At 36.2% G+C, this 26,215-nt stretch overlaps 1 protein-coding gene across 1 annotated transcript in view; it reads left to right on the forward strand.

The window, feature by feature from the left end:
* Positions 1 to 26,215, forward strand: part of LOC115418673 (BMP/retinoic acid-inducible neural-specific protein 3-like) — a 113,870-nt gene that overhangs the window by 11,820 nt on the left and 75,835 nt on the right. Inside the window, exon 2 of the mRNA XM_030133218.1 lies at positions 17,272 to 17,628. Coding sequence (XP_029989078.1) covers positions 17,408 to 17,628 — 221 coding nt within the window. The 5' untranslated portion in view covers positions 17,272 to 17,407. The remainder of the gene's footprint in view (positions 1 to 17,271; positions 17,629 to 26,215) is intronic.

Below are 26,215 nucleotides of genomic sequence, written 5' to 3' on the forward strand. Positions count from 1 at the left end.
ACTTTTATTTTACCATCTGAAGAAAAACAATTTCCTCATCAGAGTGTATCAAAATGTGTTTTATGTTTTACGAAAAGGACATGAAACCCTAAATAAAATAAACTAGATAATAGGGTGAAACTTGAATCAACATTTATCTGTCTTTTTTACTTTAACTCTTTAACTTTCATCAAGTGTGCACAAACTACACATTAAATATTAGAATCAAAAGACAATAATAAAAAGAAAAACACAAACTGAGTTAAACACCTAGACTTCAGTTTTAATGCCAGTCTTTTTGTAGCCTCTTAAGCCATACTTCAGTCTGTGTTGCCATGGTAATGCTACACGAGGCTTGTGGCAATATTCACAATCTATACATCCAAGTAACCAGAAGAACATCAGTTAAAAGCTCAACAAAACCAATTTCTGGAAAACAGAACACAATCCAAACAACAAGCAGTTAAATGGGCAAATATCTAAAATGAGCTAACAGTCCAAGACCAGCATATGTTGTGAATAATTTCATTAAATAAAAGACTAATGAGACAAAACTTTGCACCGTTAAGCTAACACCACCCGAATCCAACAGTACAAGTAATATTTTCCCACTAAAAGTCACTGAACGAGTCAAAGAAGAGCAAAAACAAAGATCATATTATGAAGCAATTAGGGATGTCCCGATCCGATCTAAAAATCGGTATCGGCTGCCGATCTGGCATTTTTTAAAAGATTGGATCGGATTTAGTCATGAGATCAGGCTGATCTGGGCCCGGTTCTGGGGCGGGGTAAAGAAACATCCTGCCCCCTCAAATTAAAGTTTCCAAAGGTAGGGAAAAGGAAAATTGGCTGCACAACAGTAGGAGGCTTAGAGGAATGAGTAAAGCGTCTAAGTTTCACTTTCAATTTAAGGTACAGTAGTGATGCATGAGTTGGGGTTTTTTCAACCCATGGGGCTTTTGTGGAATTATTTGACCGGACCCAACCCGCTGATCTGCGCGTCATTAACGTACGGCACAGAACGCACCCCCATGCAACACCTGGACGAACCTGTCCATAGACGTGCTACAGCAGTGGCAAATATATGGCCCGTGGGCCAAAAGCGGCCTACCAGAGGTTCTAATTTGGCCCACAGTATGAATTTGGAAAGTGCAAAAATTATACTGAAGTTATGAAGAGTCAAATGTGTCATACTTGTTTTAATTCAGGTTCCACATTCAGCCCAATAGTGATCTCAAGTAAAACTAGAAAAGCACTCGGAGAGCGCAGACCTCCGCCAAGGCAGATAAGTGCCCCCCCCCCCCATCACCACCAAAATTTAATCATTTGTTCCTTGTGCCAGTATCAACATTTCCTGAAATTTTCATCCAAATCCGTCCATAACTTTTTGAGTTATCTTGCACACAGACAGACAGACAGACCAACGCCAGCAAAAACATAACCTCCTTGGCAGAGGTAATAATAGCATAATAACCTATAAATAATGACTCCCAATTTAAGTAAAAAATTCATTGTAAAAAGTCAGTATCGGATTGGTTTCGACGAAACTAATCTAAAAAAAAAATTGTGTTGGAAGAAAAAAAAATCCAGATCGGGACATCACTAGAAGCAGTGATTATGTATTGTGTCTAATCTTTGCTGTTTTCCGATCATAACTTGGTTTTATATGTATGAAGCTTCTGCTATTGGCGAATCCATTGTTTTGCGATACATTATCATGTCTATCAGGTTAAAATACACATTGATATTTGGAATAATGGTGATATAAACACCTGGAAATCCACTATTTAGCATCTATAACTCACTGGCTTATGCTGCTAAACAGGTTTTTAAACTGGGACTAATTTCCATAGTGGAGGAATACTGTCGTTTTGTCAAATGCACCACTCCACAGCAAAGTAAAGAGAGACCAATGTGAGACCTATGTTTTATTATGGTGTTTTGTTGAATAAATTACAGCCTCTGTGAGCAGATACCGGAGTGAAATAAACAGAAATCAGTGAGATGTTGCAGCGTCAGAAAGTAGTTTGTGAAAAAGAAACTGTGTAATGCAAATTGTCAGACAGAGTGCACGGTGAAACTGTAGGTATGGAGGCTGAAACACTCCTCTGGTATTTCACTAACTGAGAACTCTTTCCAAAGTCATGTTTTCAGATTTTTTTTTTTTTTTTTGTATCTCAGTTGTAGTTTTCTGTTAGTTTGTCTTTCAAGTAAAAAAAAAAGAAAAAAAAAAGGCTTTCATATCACCCACACAGAACCTTAGTTTTGGCCTAAAAAAAAAGCAAAAAATCGCATGCAGGGATGAGTAGTCCTTCTTGATCAGCCTTTAAACCTGAGGAGTGTGGTGCTAGTCATCACACGCTTTTTTTTTGCACTTCAAGTATTTGATATTCAGTGGTGAACATGGTCACTATGACAGGAGGTGGGCGTTAAAAATGTTGAGTTTGATCCACTGTTGGCTGTACTTCACTCAAATCACCATTTGTTTAAGACTGTCCATTTTCTGTCTAACTGCCAGACAACAAACACATCCCAAAAAAAAAAAAAAAAAACCCCACAAAACTTTCCAGACTTTGCTCCTGTAATAAAAAGGACCTTGTGTTAAGAGTCATTTAAAAGAAAAATTGCTATGGCTGTTTTTTCTCTGCTTAGAGAACGACTGAATCATTTATTTCATTTATTCATTTATGTTAGCGAAGGTTTTAAAGAAAGATTGTGTGTCATATCACAAGGCTGAGGGGAACACATGCTGACTGTCAATTCCACCAGAGAGTCATTTCTAAACCTTGAGGGCACTGGAACAGATGTTTTCAAAGCTGGGATAAATGCTTATGAAAGCTCATACAGTGTTTAATTTAGCCAAAAATTGGTGCTTGAAAGTGTGTCTGGGAATAGTATAACAATCTGAGCAGAGATTTTGAAAACATTAGACATAAAATGGTGTTTGATAGTGAAAATGTAGGTGAGTATTATATTGTATATATTTTATTGTATTAAGTGTCTTTGAGTACCTAGAAAAGCACTATGTAAAACCAATGTATTAAGTCTTTATAATTTATTAGTAACACTGGTCCACAAGTACAATGCTTTCAGAATAAAAGTAGAGAAACTTTACAAGGTTTGACTCACTAGTAAAGAAAAAATAGGACCAATGGCCTTGTAGCTTACCGGCCAAATTAAAAGCTTTGGGAAATGTATCCAGATGCCATTTATTATCACCCAGTTATGTTTATTTATTCTATTACAGAAATAGTTCATGCTTTGGTCATATTCCAATCAGATCTGTAAAAAATTCAAATTCCAACTTGACATCATTGATACTTAGTGATTTATTGTATCAATCCACTTCCTATCTGTTATAATGGGAAAATTTGTCAAAGTCGCACCAAATCCAGAATCAGATCCAGATCAAAATAATTGCAATACCTTGTGTTGATATCATCATACAGAAGCTGTATACCAAGTTTGAAGTCAATCAGAACTATAGTTTGGGAGAAGAAAACGATTGAAATTTTTTCCCCATAAGAGCCCATGTTAAATTTTCCGTAAGTTACTGGATCCAGAAGAAGATCCTGATCAGCATGTGGACATTATGATTTGGTCATCTCCCCATCAGGGCTGGACTGTAGAAATTTACACTGGATATCATTTATATTTACTGAGTTATTGCATCGATCCACTTCCTATCTCTTATAATGGGGAAATTTTTCAAAGTCGCTCCAAATCCAGAATCAGATCCCGATCCAAATAATTTCACTAACTTTTGTTGACATCATCATAAAGAAGCTGTATACCAAGTTTGAAGTCAATCGGAATTGTAGTTTCAGAGAAGAAGACGATTGAAATTTTTGTAACGGACGACAGACGACGATGACAACAACGGACGCTGCATGACGACAATAGCTTATGGCCTGTCGGCTGGTAAGCTAAAAATCAGTCAAAAATGCTGGTTGGCTGTAATATCAGAGATACAGCCTTGGGTAAAAATGTGAAATTCTTTGAAATAGTGATAGAATGGGTTTTACTTACAAGGAATGTTTGTCTCAGAGCTACCAGATCTACTTCAAAACACTGTCTGCAAGTTACAAAACATTCATTCATTCATTTACATGTTCTTTCTAGGGGAAGATTTATAAATGTATTGTATAAATGTATTATAAGCCAATATAAATTTTACCATATGCATTGAAAACATCAGCTAACCAGCACATTTGTTATTTGTTTTCCTTTTTATTTTATTTAACCCTTTACAGGGTACTCATAGAAATACTTTGAAATGCAAAATTTCAGCCTTAGTGTGGTATTGGAGGACTGGAAGTATTGGAAGACTTAGTACTTTTGTGAAATTTTTCAACATTTTTAATTGTCATGTAGAAAATCAAGGTCCCTTGCCCATAAGTAACTGGACTGCACTTATATAGCACTTTTTCCACACCTTCATGGTGCCCAAAGTGCTTTACAAAACCATAAGTGGCAAAAAAATATCCAAGAAGGATATAAAAATTCAAGAAAAACACAAGGAACATGAAAGGAACATGCATTTTAGAACATTAGAACATTTTCAGAACATTAGACCAACATTAGTGCTGATCCAGACCCCTGTCCACATCCACATTCTCCCTTTGAACATCATTCCTTACATTAGTACCATTACTTCATGGTACCTAACAAAGCAGGTACACTCACTGTTCATGCAGAGGTGGACCTTACAGACCCTGCAGACCACATTGGACCTGAGATTGTTGACTCACTGTCCTCACTGGGACTGTTGCTATCACTGTCTTGTAATGTGTGTGGAAATGACCAAAAATAGTCAGTTGCCTGAGATTTAGCACATTTAATCTCTGAGGCAGATAATCGCTAAACAATTATTTAAAGGTACCCTGCCACACAAAACCATTTTTACTTTTTTTTGTTTGTTTGTTTGTTTTTTTTTTTTAAATATGTTCAGTCCATAGTGTTTGTGTTATGGAGTGAATTTAAAAATGAACCGCTCCCTCCTCTGTCTGCTATTGACACTGAAAAGAAATTAGCGGAGAAATCAGGTCAATTATTAAAGCTGGTCAGTGTGATGTGTTAATGCCTGAGCTCATTACTATTCAAGAGACCATGCCCACAGAATTTGTGAGGCTTAGTGATAGTTTTCATATACAGCAAGCTGGGGCACCATAAGGGGTGGGGGTGGGGGGTGGGGGGTAAACATGACAAATTCATGGGGCCCAGCATTCCCGGGGAGCCCATAGAGCAGTAGAGGGGGTCCAGTGGATACAGGTTAGAAGTTGTCAAAATTCCATGTAAGGCCCGCCGTACAAGAGAGGTTTCCAGCAGTTCCTCTACTTGTTGCACAGGGTAAAGGATGCTGAAAATCCAGGCTCTGACTGGCTAGCTGTTAGTTAATCAGAGTCAAGCAGATTAGCATGTTGAATATTCATGAGAACTGGCACAAATCGAGCTGAGTCCTCCAGCAGGCTTTCTATACCACGTTAGAATGGATGGAAACTTGGTAATCAAAGCATTTTTTTCTACAAAAAATGTTAGAGTCCATGGTAGAACTTCAGACATGTCCACAAAAGTAATGACATACATGTGGCAGGGCACCTTTGACAGTGTAATTGGCAAGATGTGTTTGTTTGTTTTTTGTTTTTTTTTGCTAAATAATGCCATCTTTTCCAATATTATTCTTGGCATTTGCCTATTCAGCAAGCACAAGCCCTCATTACATTCATGTGTAGGAAAATCTATTCCCCCATCATTTGCACTTCTCTCACAATTCCATTGAGAGGACCTCACCGGAACAAACAGAGCTTTCATTTTATACAGAGGTTCCAAACAGCCGCAGGTTATTGCTGGCCCACGTTGTGCAAAATCATATTTGAGTGGATCCACTGGAGCCCAGCGCTTTCCTACTGCTTGAATTGAAAACTCATTCCTTTTTGCAACACTCAACATTTGATTTGTTGTTTTTAGATGATGTGAGAGCTTCCTGCTCAGAGTAGTAGCATTTTAAATATTGTTTGATGAAAAGCATGTGTTTGCATGAGGCTGAGATTGTGACATGATGTCCTTGTTTGGTGGGAATGTCACGTATCTGATATCATCCAGGCAGCTGATAACAAAAGGCTTAGTTGATAGCTTTGTACGGGTGATAACGTGATTACCGAGCTGACGCAGACTCGTATCAAACCAATGAATGTTTATAGACTGTCACAGAGAGCGTGTAAAAAAACCCAAAAAAAACTATCAGGGATATGACTCAAAAGTGGGTTTTAGAGGTATTCCAGGAAGTGCAGGATGAAGTGAGTGGATTGTTTGAGGATGGAGCGACAAAAGGCAAAGAAGAAAGATAAGGATAAGAGAGCGAGAGAGGAACGTGGAACAGAGACCTCAGTGATCGGCTGCTCTCCTGCATCAGCTTTTTGGACAGCTGCCTGTTGGATGATAGGATTAAACAGTCTTTTAATATGACCTTGGTGCTCTTTTCTGTTATTAACACACCATACACTCCCCTCTGAACAAGGTCACTGTAAACACAACATGCACCATGTAGAGCACGGCAGTTTCACCTCCTGTATAATATATAGTCAAAGTGGAAGCTGAAAGTGCTTTTTGATGCACCAAATGGAGCTGTTTTTGGACCCAATGCTACAAGCATAAACACACTGTCGTACATTACAGTGAGAGCAGGAAAAACACAATATCAATATTAACTGATTACTCTGTTTATGTAGATACGTCAGATTGCATGGAATGTGCTCATGCATTAAAGCAGGGGTGTCAAACTAATTTTCTTCCGGGGGCCACATTCAGCCCAATTTAATCTGAAGTGGGCCGGACCAGTAGAATAATAGCATGATAACCAATAAATAATGACAACTCCAAATTGTTTTAGCACAAAAAAATGACATTCACTTATGCCAATATTTACATTTACAAACTATCCAAACAAAAAGGATGTAAATAACCTGAAAAAAAATGAAATTTGTTAAGAAATATAAGTACAATCTTATCAATATTTTGCCTCGACTTTTCATTCATACATATGCATTACAGATCAGATCTACAAAGGCACAAAACACTTAGTAACAGGCAGAATATTGTTAAAATTGCACTCAGTTTTCTTTAGACATCTCAGGTTGTTCATATTTGTTCAGGTTATTCACATTTTATTGTTAAAGGATAGTTTGTAAATGTAAACTTTTAATTTAATTGAATGTTTTTTGCACTAAATCAAAGAGTAAAAATTGGTGTTGTCATTATTTACAGGTTATTACAATATTATTTTTGAGTTTGATGCTCTAATTTGCACTTTGCAAATTTATCCTGCGGGCCGGATTGGAACCTTTGGCGGGCCGGTTTTGGCCCCCGGGCCGCATGTTTGACACCAGTGCATTAAAGCGTTAACATCATGAACATAACAGCTTCTGCTCTAAGCTGAGAATAAGACTTAAAGGAATCATGTCTCGCTAATCCCACTTTTATTAGTCTTTGGTACATTTATTTGTGTGTTTTGGGACGCTAACAGTTCAAAAAGTTTAAATTTGAACCCTCCACGTGCTGCAAAGATATCTTTATATTAATTCCAGCAAAGATCAAGTGGATTTCTACAGCCTTTTTAAATTCCTGCTTAATTTGTTACATCTATAATTAATTACGGCATAACATTTACACATATAACGCCAAGACTTCCAACGAACATTCCTCCGAGTACGACATAATTGTTTATCAGCAGCAGCAGTTGTAGTAAAAACTGAAAATATGTCCAAACTTTCAGCCAATTACCTAAAATGTTCAGTAGTTGGCTGAACAGGACAGAGCAGCACAGCCAACAACTTGGAGGGGGTGGGGCATGAAGTGGTTCATTTGCATTTAAAGGGCCAGGGCTCTAAACGACCTTTCTGGTGTCATTACTCAGAAATAGGGTTGAAGATGGACCTGTGGAGTTGAATTAATGAAGAATTCAGATCCAAGCATAGCATTTACAGTTTATGTAGACCACAGAGGAATGTTTTAAAATGCATAATTCCATTGTAAAAAAGCAAAATATTAATTCCCTTTAATTCCGAAAAGCCTATGCTCATGTATGAAACCACGTAATAGAGGCCACATTAAATGTCAACAAAGACTCCCTAAACAAAGCTAAAAGCTAGTGTACTGTTCCTATCATCAGCACATTTACAAATTGCAGTTGCAGATTTCCTAATTAATAGAAGAGTAATTACAGTAAAAACACTAATTAGGGCTATATGACATCCATTAGACTTTTGTGATCTTGAAAGTCTTTTCTTTAAAATCAATATTTTATGGGGAAATGTTCAAATAAAAGTATTGATATAACTTCTGGTTATTCCTTATTGGTGATTAATTGCCAAATCATAAAATAAATCAAAAAGAAATAATACATAATAACTCAAACAATATACATTACAGTACAGAAAAAGCAGCAGGAAGAGGAAAATACCTTCCCTCTTTTCTTATAAGTAACATAAACAAAGCACAGATACCACAGATTTCTTCTTTTTTAAGTTCATAATGTCTGTTTTTCCTTATATTTTCTTAAACTCAGCAAGATTTGAGTAATCTTAGTCCCATTGTCTTGAACATTCTGCATTTTCACTGAGTGCAAAACTCTCCTGTGATCCTCATTATTTTATCTCAGTACAAACAATGCATATTTTAAGGCATGGGTGTCAAACACAATCTAGTTAAGGGCCCACACACATCCCAGTATGATCTCAAATGGGCCAAATTAGTAAAATTATAACACGATAACCAATAAATAATGTCAACTCCTTTTTTCTTTATGTTTTAGAGTGAAAAAAGTTAAATTACATCATGAAAATGTTTACATCTAAAAACTATCCTTTAAAAAAATGCAAATAAACATGAACAACCATGAACAATGTGAAATGTGTTAAGAAAAATATGCACAATTTTATCAAAATTATGCCTCATCTTATCATTGACACACGTCAGTTACCACTTACAGATCACAGTGGATCTACAAACGCACAAAAGTGTTATTAACAGGCAGAATATTGTTAAAATTGCATTTACTTCTCTCATGACAGTTAAGGTTGTTTATATTTGTCCAGATTATTCATATTTTTCTGTAAAAAGGATAGTTTGTAAATGCAAACGTTTTCATGTTATTTAACTTTTTTTTTTTTTCTTTACACTAAAACAAAGAGAACAAGTGGTGCCAGGCACAACAAACCCCGCCGCTCATACATGTTGAAGCTTATGTTGGCATCGATCCAGCTGATGTCATCATGTTTATGCATGTGCTGATGTCAGCATAGACATAAACAGCATAAACAAAGTTTGCCCATTATAAGTAAATGGGAAAAAGAACATTTTAAAAATTCATAAAACATTTTAACTTTGACATACTTTTCCCAAAATGTAATCACATCTATTCTGGGTCACTGGCAATTTATAAACCCAGTGTGGTATGAATTTAACAAATGGTTTAGCTGCTAAAGTATTAAACACACAAAGAAACAAGTGGTGCCAGGCACAACAAGCCCCGCCCCTCAAATGTATTGTAGCTTATCTTGGCATCGATCCAGCTGATGTCATCATGTCTATGTGTGTGCTGATGTCAGCATATCAACTACCTCTATATATGTGGCAAGTTTAAAGTAAATTGAAAGAAAATTGATGTTTTTTATAGACAATTGAAATTTTGCCCATTATAGGTAAATGGGAGAAAAAAAAAGATCTTAAAAATTCATAAAAAATGTAAACTTTGATGTACTTTTCCCAAAATGTAACTGCACCTATTCTAGATCACTGGCAATATATAAACACAATTTGGTATGAATTAAACCAATAGTTTTGCTGCTAGAGTGTTAACATCAAAGAAACAAACTGAACCAAAAACATTGGCTAAACATTTGGAGTTGATATTATTTCTAAGTTATTATGACAGTATTTTTGCTTGTCTTACCCACTTGAGACTGAATTGCTCTGCATGTGACCCCTGAACAAGAATAATTTGACACCCTTGACTGTTAATATCTTCAGTGTAAATTTTGCATTTCACAAATTCCTCTTTTGACACCACTGTTCTAAGAGATCAGTAATGATGATTAAAAATCCACCTTAATTACAATAATATACAACACACTTTGCTCCCAATCCTGGAAGCATCCAGTTGTGAAATTTCACAGATGAAGGAAGGAGCACTCAGCAGACTGTGTGGTCTTCCATTGCTAAAGGGACCGCGGGGGGAAACTGAGATGTTTGAGCTCAACCAGAAAACATGGCAGAAGATGACAGCAATGCTGCCGAGACAGAGGCCTCTCTCTGTCAGTGTGAATAAACTATTCAAGACTGCTGAGATGAGAGCAGAAACTGCGAACGGGCTCGTCCACAGTTTAACAGCATCAACAAAACAAAAAAAAAAAAAAAAAAGGAGAAGTTAAAAGAGAATCGCAGAGAATTTGCTCCATTTCAGAGTTGGCTAACTTTATCCTTGCCCCTGTTTCGCTGTGAGCTGTAAAGTTGTACAGAGCTGGAACATATTACTGCCGTCCTCCAATTTTATGCTCTCTATAAAAGTGTAATGTGTAAATATCTGTATTGTAGACTTGAAGCAAGAAAAGTAGAGTTTCTTCAAGCAAATAAAAAACCACATTGGTTATTATTGGTTGGCTGATCATTAAAAGCAATCACATTATGTTAAGGAAACGTGGACTGTCAGAGTCTGGTTATGAGATAAACAGTTGTGAGATTTACAGATTCTGACCTTTTACCATTTGATCATGTCTCATCCTCACGTTCAGTATTTTATAAAGAAACAGAAATGTAGTCAGCAAACACTGAAGCACTGTGCCAGGCCTCGGAGGAGAATTATTTTACAATGTAGGTCTTCAGGTCTTCACATTAAAGCGAGCTCAGATTCTTTATTCTGTCTTTGGATCCACAATGAGCTTCCACATATACAGTGCTCGCTAGCCTTCCTGAGGTCCATCTAACAGTTAGATTCAACTGTCTCTGCAAAATTGTTTCCAGTCCCACCATAATTATTTTTCCCCTGCTACTTCTTTCCTTTTTATACAAAGTGCACCACAATTAACAAGACAGACAATCTAGGACGATGGTTTGGATTTATTTATTTATTTTTGTACAAACACAAAAAAGATTTCTATTATTCTCTCTTTCTATCTTAGTTGGTAACAGTAATTATAAGATACATAGTTCTGCACATATGAATAGTACAATAGAAATACAGTAATGCAAAAGTCCTAGGCTAACATTAGTTTTGCTGGTTCAGTCAAGTTCTAATGACTACGTATTAAGATCCAATCTGGATATATGGAAGTATGTACAGCAGTAGAAATATAGGTTTAAGGGGAAAAAAAAAAGCTTCTATAAACCATAGTAGTACTATTTACTGTGACCTCCTCGTACATTTAACCGGTCTTTAACCCTTTTGTTCAGACAATATGTGATTTAATGCATTCATTTTCGGATGTTTTATAGTCATTCAACACATGATGTTTCTTATTATTGGTGCTTCTTCTTGTCGTAGGGTCAGTAAATAGTGCCTTTAACCTTTAGAACCCATTTAGTTCAGGTTTTTGTGTCTTTTAAGGCTTTACACATATTCCCTGTGTATATGTGGAAAAAAAAGAGATTGAGAAGTAAATATATATGATCATTTCAACCCTGAAAAAACAGCAAAGGTAAAGGTGGATTTATGCATGATACTACATATCGTCTACTTTTTTATGTAAAAAAAAAAAAAAATAGTAGTATAAGAATTAGAGATATAATTAGGAGTTGAAATAACTAGTTAAACTCCTAAGGGTTGTGACTTATAGATGTCATGCTTAAAAAAAAATGATGATTTTTTATAGTCATTCATCACATGTCAGATGTTTCTGTTTGAGCTGCTTCTTGTCATAGGTTCAGTAAACACTGCCTTTAACCTTTAGAACCCATTTAGTTCAGTCTTTTGTGTGTCTCTTAAGGCTACACACATATTTCTTGTTTTTTCTTGTTGTATATGAAAAAAAAGAATTATAAATAAATAAATAACTAAATAAATAACCTCATTTTAACCCTGAAAAAACACAAAAGGTAAAGGTGGATTTAGACGTTTACATGGTACTATACATGTTGTCTGCTTTTTTAAAGTAAAAAAAAAAAACAAACAAACAATAAAAACAACAACAAATTAGTCTTAAAGTAGAACAAGAATTAGAGATATAATTTGGAGTTGAAATAACTACTTAAACTCCTAAGGGTTGTGACTTATAGATAACATAGAAAAAAATGATGTTTTATACAGTTATTCAACACATGTCAGATGTTTTCTATTATTTGTGCAGCCTCTTGTCATAGGGTCAGTAATAGTGCCTTTAACCTTTAGAACTCTGTTAGGTCAGGTTTTTGTATGTCTTTTATGGCTATGCATAGACCCTGTTTTTTCTTATTATGTATGAAAAAAAGAGTTTGAGAATAAATGCATGCTCATTTCAACCCTGAAAAAACAGTCAAGGTAAAAGTGGACTTAGACCTCTGCAATGTACATGTAATGTAAAAAAAAAAAAAAAAAGAAATCTACAAATGAGTCTTTAAGTAGAATAACAGTTAGAGATGTAATTTGGACTTGAAATAACTGGCTAAACTCCAAAGGATTGTGACATAAAGATGTCACAGAAGAAAAAAAAAAAGAACAACACTGCTCAATACTGATACTGCTACTGGGAGACCCAATAATCTAAATCAGGGGTGTTGTTTCCAAATCGATATATCTTTGAAATGGAATCCAGGTACCAAGGGAGTTGAACCCAACATGATGGTGATTACTGTTGGTTCCTACAGAGGGGAACTGTCACAACCACCAAACACAGAAGAAGTGTCTGAATCATTTGGGAACAATTCTGAGCTGAGCTGAGCAAGACTCTGATACTGAATTGGTATCAGAACTCAGCATAACTCAAAACTCCTGATGTGCCAGTCAGTATTATTGAATCCAGATCAGATCAGTTTCCTCAAGTAGCGTTCAGTCATTCATAATGTGAACCTGCTTTATCCTCACTAGGGTCACGGGGGTCACTGGAGCCTATCCCAGCTTCTTTTGGGTGAAGGCGGGGTACACCCTGGACATGTCACCAGTTCATCACAGGGCTGACATATAGAGACAAACAAACAATCACTCTCACATTCACACCTATTAACAGATTAACCTATCAGTGCATGTCTTTGGATGGTGGGAGGAAGCCAGAGTACCAGAGAGAACCCACACAGACACAGGGAGAACATGCAAACTCCACAGAAAGGTCCCACCCCCATCGAGTAGCAGTTGATTTGTATTTATGTAGCTGGCTATGACAGAAAATTAAATTAAGAAATTAAAATAATAAAGAAGAGTTAGGGATACTGGGTAAAGGGTATTTTGTATAGTCAAATACCGTATGTATGTTTGGAATATACTGTATGTATAGGTTCATTCTTAGACGTGACATTATGGAGAAAAAAAAACAAAAAAACTCCCCTGATACAGTCGCGGAAAAAATTATTAGACCTTTAAAAGTCATCAACAACAATGGTTCTGCAATCAAATACTGACTCCTGTGTGTTTCCAAAATCAGATCCAAACAAAGTGACGCAGCATTCAGTTCTTCCTGAATACCTGAGGTCTGCTCAAACTGTCAGCTCATTTAAATCAGGCCTGAAAACATTATTGTTTACTGCAGCTTTCCCTTAAACTCTTAAATAATGTCTTTTAAATGAACTTTAAAATCACATTTTATTGCTGATGATTTTAATGTCTATTTTAAATTTAATATTTACCTCCGCCAAGGAGGTTATGTTTTTGTCGGCATTGGTTTGTCTGTCTGTGTGCAAGATGACTCAAAAAGTTATGGACGGATTTGGATGAAAATTTCAGAAAATGTTGATACTGGCACAAGGAACAAATGATTAAATTTTGGTGGTGATCGGGGGTGGGGTGGGGGGTACAGGGGCCCATTGATCTGCCTTGGCTTAGGTCTGTGCTCTCTTTTCTAGAAAAGCACTCGTAGAGCGTAGACCGCCACCAAGGCAGATCAGTGGGCCCCCGTGCCCCCCACCCACCCCCAATCACCACCAAAATTTAATCATTTGTTCCTTGTGCCAGTATCAACATTTCCTGACATTTCCAAATCCGGGGCACTGATCTGCCTTGGCGGAGGTCTGTGCTCTCTGAGTGCTTCTAGTTTTGTATTTTAACTTTCTCTCATCTTAAATGTATTTTTACGCCTCTCCTGTGATGCTTTTATGTTTTATGTAAAGCACTTTGAATTGTCCTGTACATGAAATGTGCTTTACAAATAAACTTACCTTGCCTTGCCTATCATGTGACTAAAACAGACTATTGATGTAAGAACTGAAGTGATTTTGGTTATTATATGTAAGAAAACCATGGAAAATGGCTAGATATCAGCTCTTATATTAAACTCTTATGAGCTACTTTTGTTGTTATCATTATATTTGTCCAAATAAATGTACCTTTGTTGTACCAGCCATTAAAATGAACAAGAAATTGAAGAAAACAAGGATGGTCTATAATTTGTTTTTTGCAACTGTATAACAATTCAGTCATTTTTGTGGTTAAATTTAGGCAAAGACAGTAGTTGGTGATGGTTACAAAAAGACACAAGGGCTTTGTTTAATAAAGAACAACAAAAAATGACTCGCATTAAAATGAACAAGAAACTGGAGAAAACAAGGGTGGTCTAATCATTTTTTTCCGCGACTGTATTCCAGTGTAGTTGAAGAACCTTGTGTCCATTTTTCCACCACATAAGCTGTCACCTGTGAACAGAAAATGTTTGGACTTTATAAGAGATGATGCCTTCTACCAATAGACCTGAAACTGGAACAGACAAGAGTAATACTGTAGTAATACTGCAGCACTGGGGTGTCAAATAAGTACATGGACATAATATGTTGTAGAATCATCTGGTTCAGGTTTCAGACTGTGTTGGTAACACACACAGGACACACTAAGGTTGGACAAGCTGATGCTGACAGCAGTGATGTGTGATTGAAATCCGTTTCTTAACAGCTCATATTAAAACTCAAAAATTAAAATCCTCCTGCATGCTGTCTGCAACTTGCATTAATTAACCCTTATCGCTTTCTTTGTGTGTGCTGAATGATGGGGTTTGATATCAAATCTTAAATTTATTTTCCTTGTTTTTTTGGGTTTTTTTATCCACTTCCAGCTGTTGTGTGCTTTCCCCATGCTATTTTTTTGTGTTGTCTGAGAATAATGATTTTTGAAACCCACACACACCCACACACACACACACACACACGGTCATATGGCTGAGTTAACTTGACAGATTGTCATCAGAAAACTGTAATGGGACTCAAACCCCCTAACACCCCAACACACACACTCACATACACAGACAGACCCACGCATGCACAGTAAAGGAGTGTGTCACTGCGGGGGAGATGACTGACAGGGCTCGAGATGTTGATGGAGACTAATGTGAGCTCTGGACAACAGTTGGAACAGCAGGTTGTCTGATAAAACACAACATCTGAGACGTTTCACATACCAGCAACAGAATGTGCCGCTTCCATCCGTGATTTGCATGAGGGCGCAATTTGTTAAAGATGTGTTGTGGTGGAACAGAATGAGCATTGTGCTGCTGTAAGAAAAGAAAAAAAACAAACAAAACTACTCTTATTATAGCCTACTTTAAAACTGGCTTCACTCCAAGCTAAAGGCAGGAATCCACAATTAAGATAACAACCTCCACCAGTTCATGCAAATCACAAATCCAGTAGAAATACATAGAATTAATAGTCAAACCTCCCACTATGTGCCGTGTGGAATTATTCTCCTGAGTTCAGCCTAATTAATATATTTCATCCAACATCTATAGATTTTTAAATAATTCATGAACAGAGAATTTAGTCTAGAGTGGATGTGACTTTTGACTTCAGCAAACACAAACAAATAGAAATAAATGGCATGAGATTTTTTTCAGGCAAATTAATTAAGCTATTGGGAACTAAAACACCTCAAATAAAAAAAAAAAAAAAGTATATTTCTTATCAGAGAAACAGAGCACATCCTCAAATTTAACCCTGTAAAGCCTGAACCATTAAATCACTGACAGAAAATTCCAGTTCTTTGAAACTGGAGCCTTTATTGGTCCTTCTGAACGTCTTTTTTTTTTTTTTTTCAAATATCAATTTCCATGTGTGATTTTCAATTTTGTATCATATTTGATACATTTGGTGTTAATGCTCAAATATTATTATTTTTGAACAAACAAAAACAGAATATAACACAAACATGTCTAACAATTTGGTAATTCCTTTTCAAAATTGGCAAAGTTCTGCCTCCTTCCTCATTAATGACAAACTTGTAGTGTCACTGGAAAGGCCTCGGGAGAACAAATTCCTCCCCCCGGTGGATTATCCGTGTATTGCATGTATCTAATTGTATACATCAGGTTTTCAAGAAAAAAAAATCACATTGATCATATAGAGTGCTTAAAAACTAATGTATCAAATATGGTACATTTGGTGTTATAGGGTTAAGACGTCACTTTTATTCTGAATGAATCACCAAATCAGCAAAGCCAAACACCGCAGTTTGTAGTATATGTTACATTTACAGATATTGTAGGTTTCTTGTCATTTATTTCAAAGTGTTTATTGACATATGTACAGTAAAGAAACAGGCTTTCCTGTGCAATGAAAAGCATAAAAATTCAAATATAATAATTTTGCTAGGAAATTACGACAACCAAAACAAAGTGACATAAGAAAAAGAACATAAAAAATATAAAAATTACTATTACAAAGAGAAAAATATTTACATAAATGTGCAACATCTGGATAATTGAGCATATGTATATTTCTATTTTATATATCTATGTATATATCTATATCTATATATATATCTATATATATATATATATATATATATATATATATATATACACATATCAGTGCAAATGTATTTCAATTTCACTTCATAATCATGTTCATCTTCATAAGTTTTTATTTAAGGATGTGTTGGATGAGTGAAATACACTTGCATACAATGTGTAATAGCTATATTTTTTTTTTTTCTGGTGACTGGGTTGTAATAAAATACTGCATCATGATTTTGTTATTGCCGGTAGTTTCCAACAAATCACCTCAACACAGAAGAGCTGTTGTGATCATATCATGACACGAGTTTGAGTAATAAAACTATTAAAATGTTCAAGCGGCAGTGTGGAAGCAGTGTGTGTAAATGTTTATCTGTTTTCTTGTGTTTTTGTGTAGGTGTTCGGGGGGCATTGAGGTGATGCAGGTCCCCCGGTCATCCCAGTGGAGGAGCCAGCTAATGACGAATAGCTTTGGCTGCTGAACGCCCCTCACCACCACCTCCCTTATCCCTCCCTCGCTCCTTCCATCTCTGATGGCTCTATGGGGCGTCGTCAGCCTCAGCCTTCACTGCTGGGTGTGTTTACGGTCTGCGGTAACAGCAGCAGCAGCAACAACCAGCCTCCCCAATGACAAGCCCGGAGGCCCCCTGGACTGGCTCCTGTCTGATAAGGGGCCCTTCCACCACTCCCCAGAGTACATCGACTTTGTGGAGAAGAACCGGCAAGGATTCTCCACCAGATACAAGATATACAGGTGAGTCTGTCTGCGGGGAGAAGTACTGAACACTGGATTTAGTGTCACACATCTATTAGATTTGTCACTCCAGTCGACAGTATAAAACATTAGTGTAGATTCCTTCAAAACACAAATATGTACAGTAGTGGAAAAGTGGAAAAAAGGTTTCGGACACCAGTGTATCTCAAATATTATCATGACATATTTTGTGCTTGAAAAGACGTGGCTGCATCAGACAGACACAAACAAATGTATTTTTTTTTTATTTATTCTTTTTTTTATCATTAAGAAGAAAAAAAGTAAGTTAAATTCTTCACAGTTTCAACATGTCATGTCCTGGTTGTGTTTTATTATCTTATTAAAACATCCAGTTTTGACCTTGATAGATCAGAGCATGTGCAGAAGGGGCCGTGTGGGTTTAGAGAATGGAATTATTACAACAGAATGTAATGACATAAGAGCGACTCTTAATGCAATATATCAGACATGCGTGGGGTGTCCAAAAAACTTTCCTCCACCATTGTATAATAGGAATGTTTTTAAACTAAAAATATGTTTCATATTCCATATTTCTATATGTGTCTGTGAGTGCGTGGTGCTCTTCAACCTTGCCTCTAAGACATTGCTTCCTATTTCCCTCGGACGTATAGGCAGTGAAAGCCCTTATAAGGGTAAAGCTGCACATATACTGTATAATTTTGCTCTCTCTCCCAGATGAATGATGAGAAATCATGATGGCAATGATGGTACTATGTTGTACAGTAATGAAGGTTCAAAGATGGCAATCTAGAACCAAGCTTTAAGTGTCTGAACTTCTACAACCAAGTCTGCTTCATAACCAACAGGGGTGCACCACAAAATCATACACTGGTCAAAGCAGCAGGTGTGTTTATGTTTCTAAAATTAACAATCTTAACCTTTTTTATGAAGTCTTCATTTCCTGAGTCATGACCAGGTCCTCACTCTCCTCCTTCCCCACCACTTTGGATTATTTTTCTTTCAAATAAATACTGCTATTGTAACAGAACAATCATTATCGTAACTTCATTGTTTAAAGCTGTTACAGCACAAATTGGCAACATGCACTGATTGCATTTAATTCTTGCTTGAGTCTGACATTCAGTAGATTTTATAATTGCACAGTCTGCATATGTGTCGTAGCAAAGTTTATTAGATCCATGTTGCATAGTGTGGCTGGCAATAAACTTAGAGGACTGTAGGAGCCTTTAGGGAAAAATACCAGGGCTGTTTAATACAGAAAATGTCTGCATGGCTCACAATATATTTTGCAGCATTTAACTTCACCCAAAGAGCTACAGGAGGTGGGGATTTTCAAAGACTGGGAACTTATAGGTCTGTAGTTTGCATTAGGGCTGGGCATATCGATCTAAATATTGATAGTATCGATATCAAGGTGTCAGTATCAGATTGATTGATATTTTTGTTGCAGTTTCTTTTCTATATGTCCAGCAAATTACTCAAATTTCCTCGCAGAGTTCATGCCGAGCACAGCCTCTCTCCAAGTCCGTCTGAGCAAACAGCCCACCTTTTTTGCTCTCTCTCTCTTTCTCTCTCTCTCTCTCGTTCTCTCTGTCCATTCTGCCGGACAGCGGAGAGTCAGAGCACTGACTAAGAGCAGCCTGTGATGGCGGAGAGAAAGAGAAGCGCTGTGTGGAGCTTATTCGCTGCAGCTGACAGGGAAACTGCCACATATGATGCGTGGAAAAACGTGTATTTGCCTAAAATCTTTGTCCTGTGTTTTATCATAATCATAATCAACTAACTAAAGGCAAAATCACAAAATTATTCAATCATCATGATATTTCAAGTAAAAAGTATCATATTGGTATCGGCGATACTAGCCCTGCATTTACTTGGTATCGGATTGATACCAAAATTCCCAGTATCACCCACCCGTAGTTTGCATACATGTACATTTTATTCAGTTGAGTTTGAGTTCTGGGCATTTTCATAAAACAATAACGATGAAGTACTTTTAAAATAGCTGCTATATATAAGTATATAAATATATAAAGTCCACATACAGTGCAAGATCCTTTATTCACATATTTGCATATGTTTAATTCCCAAAGTCAAAGAAGTTTGTCCTTCAAAGATCAGACTGTCCTACACTGGTTGGATTTAACTGATTTAACTTTGAGCAAACAGTTGCTTATTGACATTTATCATTAACAAAGACACCATGCTAATACTCTGAAGCAATTTCTAAAGCTTCCAATTTATTATGAGAGTTCCTGTACCAGTCAGATAAGTCAAATGCAATATTCTCAGATAACAGCGAAAATAATGGAACCATTGACAACAGGAGTGTTTTGGTTTTTTTTTCACAGTTTTATATACAATGAATGTCTGCAAGACAGAGATAAGTCAATATTTGATGTTATGGTTGGTTTGGGATGGTAGACAATATGGGATTTTTGATTTTTATTTCATGATTTAGCAACAAGTGCCATGGTTGCAGTCAATACCATAGTCAGACATCAGATTTGTTCCAGTCGGGCTCAGTCAATGTTGACAGTCTCTGATAAAATCATGTTGTGTTTGGTGTGTAAAGATTTCAGGCTAACGTCCTTAGATCCAGTCATTGCAAATCGTTAGCACAGAGATGTTTTTAAACACTTAATATTTCATGTCGGCAGCTGATGACATCACTGTGGTCTAGGAGACAGTAAAGAGAAAAATGGTGAAAAAAACAGGTGTGTGGTGTGACCTGAAATGATAAAAAATGGATGAGCTGTGAAAGGATGAGTGGCTGAACAGCATTATATGAAAGACAAACCACACAGGCTCATCTACTTTAGCTGAAATGGGTCATATTTTGCTAAACCCACTTTTATTAGTCTTTGGTTCATTTATTTGTGTATTTGGACCCTAATAGTTCATAAAGTTTGAATTTGAACCGTCCAGGTGCTGCAAAGCTATCTTTATAATCATTCCAGCAAAAATCGAGTGGATTTCTACAACCTGTTTTAATTCCTGCTTAATTTGTTGTGTCTATAACTAGTTACGTCACGACATTTGCACATATAAGGTCAAGACTTCCGACGAACATATCTCCGAGTACGCCATAATTGTTTATCAGCAGCAGCGGTTGTAGTCCAGGCTGAAAATATGTCCAAATTTTGAGCAGATTACCTAAAATGTTCAGTTGTTGGTTGAACGGGACAGAGCAGCACAGCCAACATCCTGGAGGGGGTGGGGCGTGAAGTGGCTCATTTGCATTTAAAGGGCCAGCGCTCAAAACCACCTTTCTGGTGTCATTACTCAGAAATAGGGTTGAAGATGGACCTGTGGAGTTGAATTAATGAAGAATTCAGACCCAAGCAGAGCATTTACAGTAGTGTTGTTCAACCTTGGGGTCAGGTGTGGGGTCACCGGGAATTCAAATGGGGTCACCTGAAATTTCTTGTAATTGATAAAAATAAAAATAAAAACTTACTAATAAAAATATATCCCAATACAATCCCAATACATAAGACATGACAAACTCTGAAGCTGAAACTGAAGCACTGTGGTACTGTTTATCTTTCAAATGTTCATTGTGGTCAGTTTCAGATGCTGCAGCTCTTTCATAATTCATAGTTTGAGTTCTTGTTTGTTCAGTATTAATTGTCAGCCTTGTAAATCCAAACTGGACTGACTGTACATATCCTGACAAAGGAAAATAAAATTCTCACTTTGTGCAGTAATCTACACCTGGCTTTTCTGCCTCCATCCATAGTAATATACATTATATACACTAAATGTCCTCTAAAATTAACGTTTATTTGCAACATAGTATAGCAAACTATTACATGATTTAAAGAAAAAAAAAAAAATAAAAAAAAAAAAATAAAAAAAAAATAATAATAATAATAATAATAATAATAATTTTAGCGAAAAAAAAAAAAAAAAAAGGCTCAGTTTTGAATGTCTGGAGTCACCACAAATTTGTGATGTTAAAATATGGTCACAAGCCAAAAAAGGTTTGGAACCACTGATTTACAGTTTATGTAGACCACAGGGAAATGTTTTAAAATGCATAATTCCACTTCAAAAAAAAAAAAAAAAAAAAAAGTTAAATATCCCTTCTTTAAACTCAGTACTTTTTCACGCAAGTTTACACCTTATTGACTCTATACCCTGTTCAGACCACATTTTCTACACCTCTTTCTCCAGGATCTCACCCCACACAGGACTCTAACACTTGCTTTACTGCATTTACACCATTAAAATATAACCAACACAGGCTGCAAGTTGGCATTCATGTTTGCTTTGGTACAAGAACTTGCAATTACTGACACAATATACTGTCAGATTTGGTCATCATTTGACAGAATGTCACCTCATTAATGGCTCATTAACTGTGTTGCATACAGAATTGACTCATTTATTAGTCTTTTTGTCCTTTCTGACTGTCAAACGTTAAAATCAGCTGCATGTGTTTCTGTGCGTTGCTAAGTGTGTGTGCCCTGCATAAAGGTATTCATCCGTAATGTGGATCATTAATTTCAGCAACCTCAAGCCCACCCAGAATTTGTCTGAGTCCTTACCTGACCCTTATTAAAACTCTCTGCTGAAAATTATATTGCTTATAATGAAACGCTCTGCATTTAAATTGGGTGAGCTTGAATTAAAAGGCAGCGATGAACTGGACTTTCATTTGTCTCAGTTGGATGTGCTTGAAAACCGTGTGTCTGTAAAACTGTCGCAATTATTTTGGTTAAGAAAAATTAGAGCAAATCACAAGATCATTTCAAGGTCATTGTATCAACAAATAAGTGTAGTAAAAGTGTTTACATCTACGTCTTCAGAGACCTTTTTTACAACCAGTACAGCTTTGATTCCAGTTTGAAATTAAAGTGTTTTCAGCCTTTCTTCTGCTGTTGTACAACATGGATAATATGCTTGATAATATTGTTATTTCTGGATATTTGCTAGACATACTGTATTTTTGGCTTGTGTTGTCATGCTGATAAGCTTTGTTGTCAGTGTTCACAAGATATTTAGCAAATACCTTCAGTAGAGGCCAGAGCTCTACCTCCTTCTCGGATAAATTCATGCAAACTCAATTTTCTCTATTCTGAATATTTCATTTTAACCCATAAAGACCCAAACAGCCACTGGTGACACAAACCATCTACTGATTTAAAATGTTTAGTAACTGTTGTTCAATTAATCCTATCAATCCTTGTAAATGATCTGTGTAAAATACAGTTTGTCATCTTTTCATGGTCATCAGATATGATAATAATAATAATAATAATAATTTATTTGTAAAGCGCTTTCAATCAAAGTGCTGTACAGATATAAAATCAATCACAATAAAACATAAAAGCTAAAAACATTAACAGTAAAAGCACATCAAGACTTATAACACAGAGTAAACAAGTGGTTCTTGAGCTTTGCTTTAAAAACATCCACAGAGCATGCCTGCCTTATGTCCAGAGGAAGACTGTTCCAGAGTGATGGCGCACGGAAAGAAAAGGCTCGCTCACCGACAGTCTTTTTCCTGACTTTAGGCACAGTCAGGAGGCCAGATCCTTGAGAGCGAAGGGCACGAGAAGGTGCATACAGTCTAACCAGCTCCGTCAAGTAAGAAGGTGCCGCTCCATTTAAAATTTTATAAGTCAATAAAAGCACCTTAAAATCAGCACGAACCTGACATGGAAGCCAGTGAAGAGAGGCCAATACTGGGGTAATATGATCAAATTTCCCAGCTCCAGTCAGAACCCGAGCTGCAGCATTTTGCACCATCTGCAGGACTCGGAAACTTTTTTTAGGTAAACCTAAAAGAAGAGCGTTACAGTAGTCCAAACGAGATGTTACGAAGGCGTGAATGAGGACTTCAGCATCTTTGTCACTTAGGATTGGCCTGATCTCAGCAATCCTTCGAAGACGGAAAAATGATATTCGAGTCACCTCCTTGATATGCTTATCAAAAGCAAGTGTCTGGTCAAATATGACACCAAGGTTTTTCATCTTGTCTCTGCCAAGAACAACACAGTCATCAAGAGACAAAGTAACATTAATGAATAAATTTTGCAATTTCTGTGGTCCAATGATCATCATTTCAGTCTTTGCAGAGTTCAGGAAAAGGAAATTTTCAGAGAGCCAATCCCTAACAGCTGAAAGACAACCCTTGATTTTTGACAGGTTAGGCCTATTTTCACATGTTAAAGGCATGTACAATTTGATCCATGTGGACATTCAGAGGCTCCGTAGTTACCATGGAAACACCATCACCTTCTACAACATTGATTCACCAGTAAAACCCATGGAGTTGGATCAATGACAGTGAATGGAGACACTTGGTTTATGTTCAGCTAATGAGAGATTGGACTGAAAAAGACACTTTTTCTTCAGTTTTCTATGTTTTGATATAATAACCTTTGATTTTACTGTGAGCTTTAACGAACATCTATGTGATCAGTGAATTAAATACAGAAAAATGCAGGATTTACACTGACAAAATGTCAACTACAGAGGATAATATTAGAATAATAATAGTGATAAATCACTTAAGAACAGCTAAATAGAGAGAAAAATCCATGTGGGAACTGACCTAAAAGTAGCACTGGGTCTTTATGAGTTAATATACTTCATGCCCATCTGCTTCTTCACTTACTTATTTTTCTGTGAATTACAGAATAAAAGGAAACAGAAATTTTAATTTCTCATCACATTCTCAAAAGGTCAAATGTTCCCATCCACCAAGTTCACTCTCTTTAACCCTGAATGACCTCATCAGCCGCCTGCGACTACAAGCATCTACTGATCTGAAATGTGTAGTAACTTTTCAAACACTGATCATATCAGTATATTTAAATACTTCAGGTAAAGTTTTTCAGCTTTTCAGAGACATCAGATATGGCCCATTTAAACATTCAGAGGCTCCGTAGTGAATATGGAAACACTGTCAGCTTCTGCAGCAGCGGTAGTAGTTTGATAAATGACAGTGGTTGTAGAGGTTTGCTTTTATATTATATTAAAATATATATTTTGTTGAAAAAAACTTAACTGTTCCTTCTTTTGTCTGTTTGGATATAAAACCCTTTGCATTTACTCTGACCTTTTATGAACATCTACATTATCAGTAAATAGAATATAAGAAAATACCTGATTTTCACTGAAAAATGAAAATGCAGCTGATAGTAATATAGATAAATGGTGATAAATCGTTAGAAAAGATTTGATGTAGAGGGAAAAAATTATATAAAAGTAAGTACGTCGATTTCATTTATACAGTGCTTTTCACAGACAGGGAGTCACAAACTTTACAGTACAAAATACAATTAAAATACAATTAAAATACAGTTAAAATATGATAAATACATGAAATGCAAGCAGTTGTAGCAGCCCATGTAAAGCTGAGAAAGTGAGCACCAGAATTATATAGAAGATGTCACAAAATAGTTCTAGGATTTCAAGTGTTAAAAAGTCTGTTGGCTTCACAAAGCGTATGTCATGACTAAACTACCTAGAAACCTAGAAAAACTCCATGTGTCTGATTCAAGATATATAATTTAATCGCAAATATTAACAAAGTATGTATGATTTTATTTTACTGTCTGAGAATGTGATTAAATGTGCCAAAGTAAATGAAAGCTGAAGTTAAAAATGGTCTGTTCTAATGGTCTGTTATCTATAGTATCTGTATACTATTATTTGTTGTCTATTTGTAATTAATTAATTAATGTAGACGATCATAATAAGGAGATATTATCACATTTATTAACTAGAAGCACTCGAAGAGCGCAGACCTCCGCCAAGGCTGATCAGTGGCGCCCCCCGTGGGCCCCCCCACCCCCTATCACCACCAAAATTTAATCATTTCTTCCTTATCCCATTTCCAACAAACCCTGAAAATTTCATCCAAATCTGTCCATAACTTTTTGAGTTATGTTGCACACTAATGGACAGACAAACAAACAAACAAACAAACAAACCCTGGCAAAAACATAACCTCCTTGGCGGCGGTAATGATTGTATTTGTAGTAAATACTTAAAGTGCATATAAATATTGTAGTTTATATTTTTTTTTAAAAAAAGGTTAATTATGCAAATCTGATTGTGTGTGGTGACTAAAAAAGTGTATGTGAATGGTTTGTATGGATGTTTTGTGTTATTGTAAAAAAAAATATATAGAATAAAATTGTGTTAACAAAGCAAAGGAAGCGGAATTCATTTAATTATTAGTTTGTAAAAAGGGGGTGGGAGTTTGTAAGTTGTACTTCTTCCCACTCCTTTTTGAGCGCTGAAAAATTTTGTTTGACCGTGTTGTATGGTTCTTTGTTATCTGATAATTTATTTATTTATTTATTTATTTTTATTAGTGATAGTTAACAAGACATTGTGGACAAAAAAAAAAACAAAAATAGCACATAAATGTAGGGAAAATCACACAAATAAACAAACCAAAAACAACAACCATGACCATGACAGAGTAATGACAAACAACAACAATAACATCATATTACAATGAAAAAGATAATAAATGTAAAGAGCAGCTAAACAATATAGCTTGATTAGGGGTGATAGGGAAAAGAGGATGAGGGGAGTGTGAATGAAAGTGAGAAAGAGAGAAGGGGAGTGAGGAGGAAAA

Source organism: Sphaeramia orbicularis, chromosome 4 (genome assembly GCF_902148855.1).
Source record: "Sphaeramia orbicularis chromosome 4, fSphaOr1.1, whole genome shotgun sequence".
NCBI classification, from domain to species: domain Eukaryota; kingdom Metazoa; phylum Chordata; class Actinopteri; order Kurtiformes; family Apogonidae; genus Sphaeramia; species Sphaeramia orbicularis.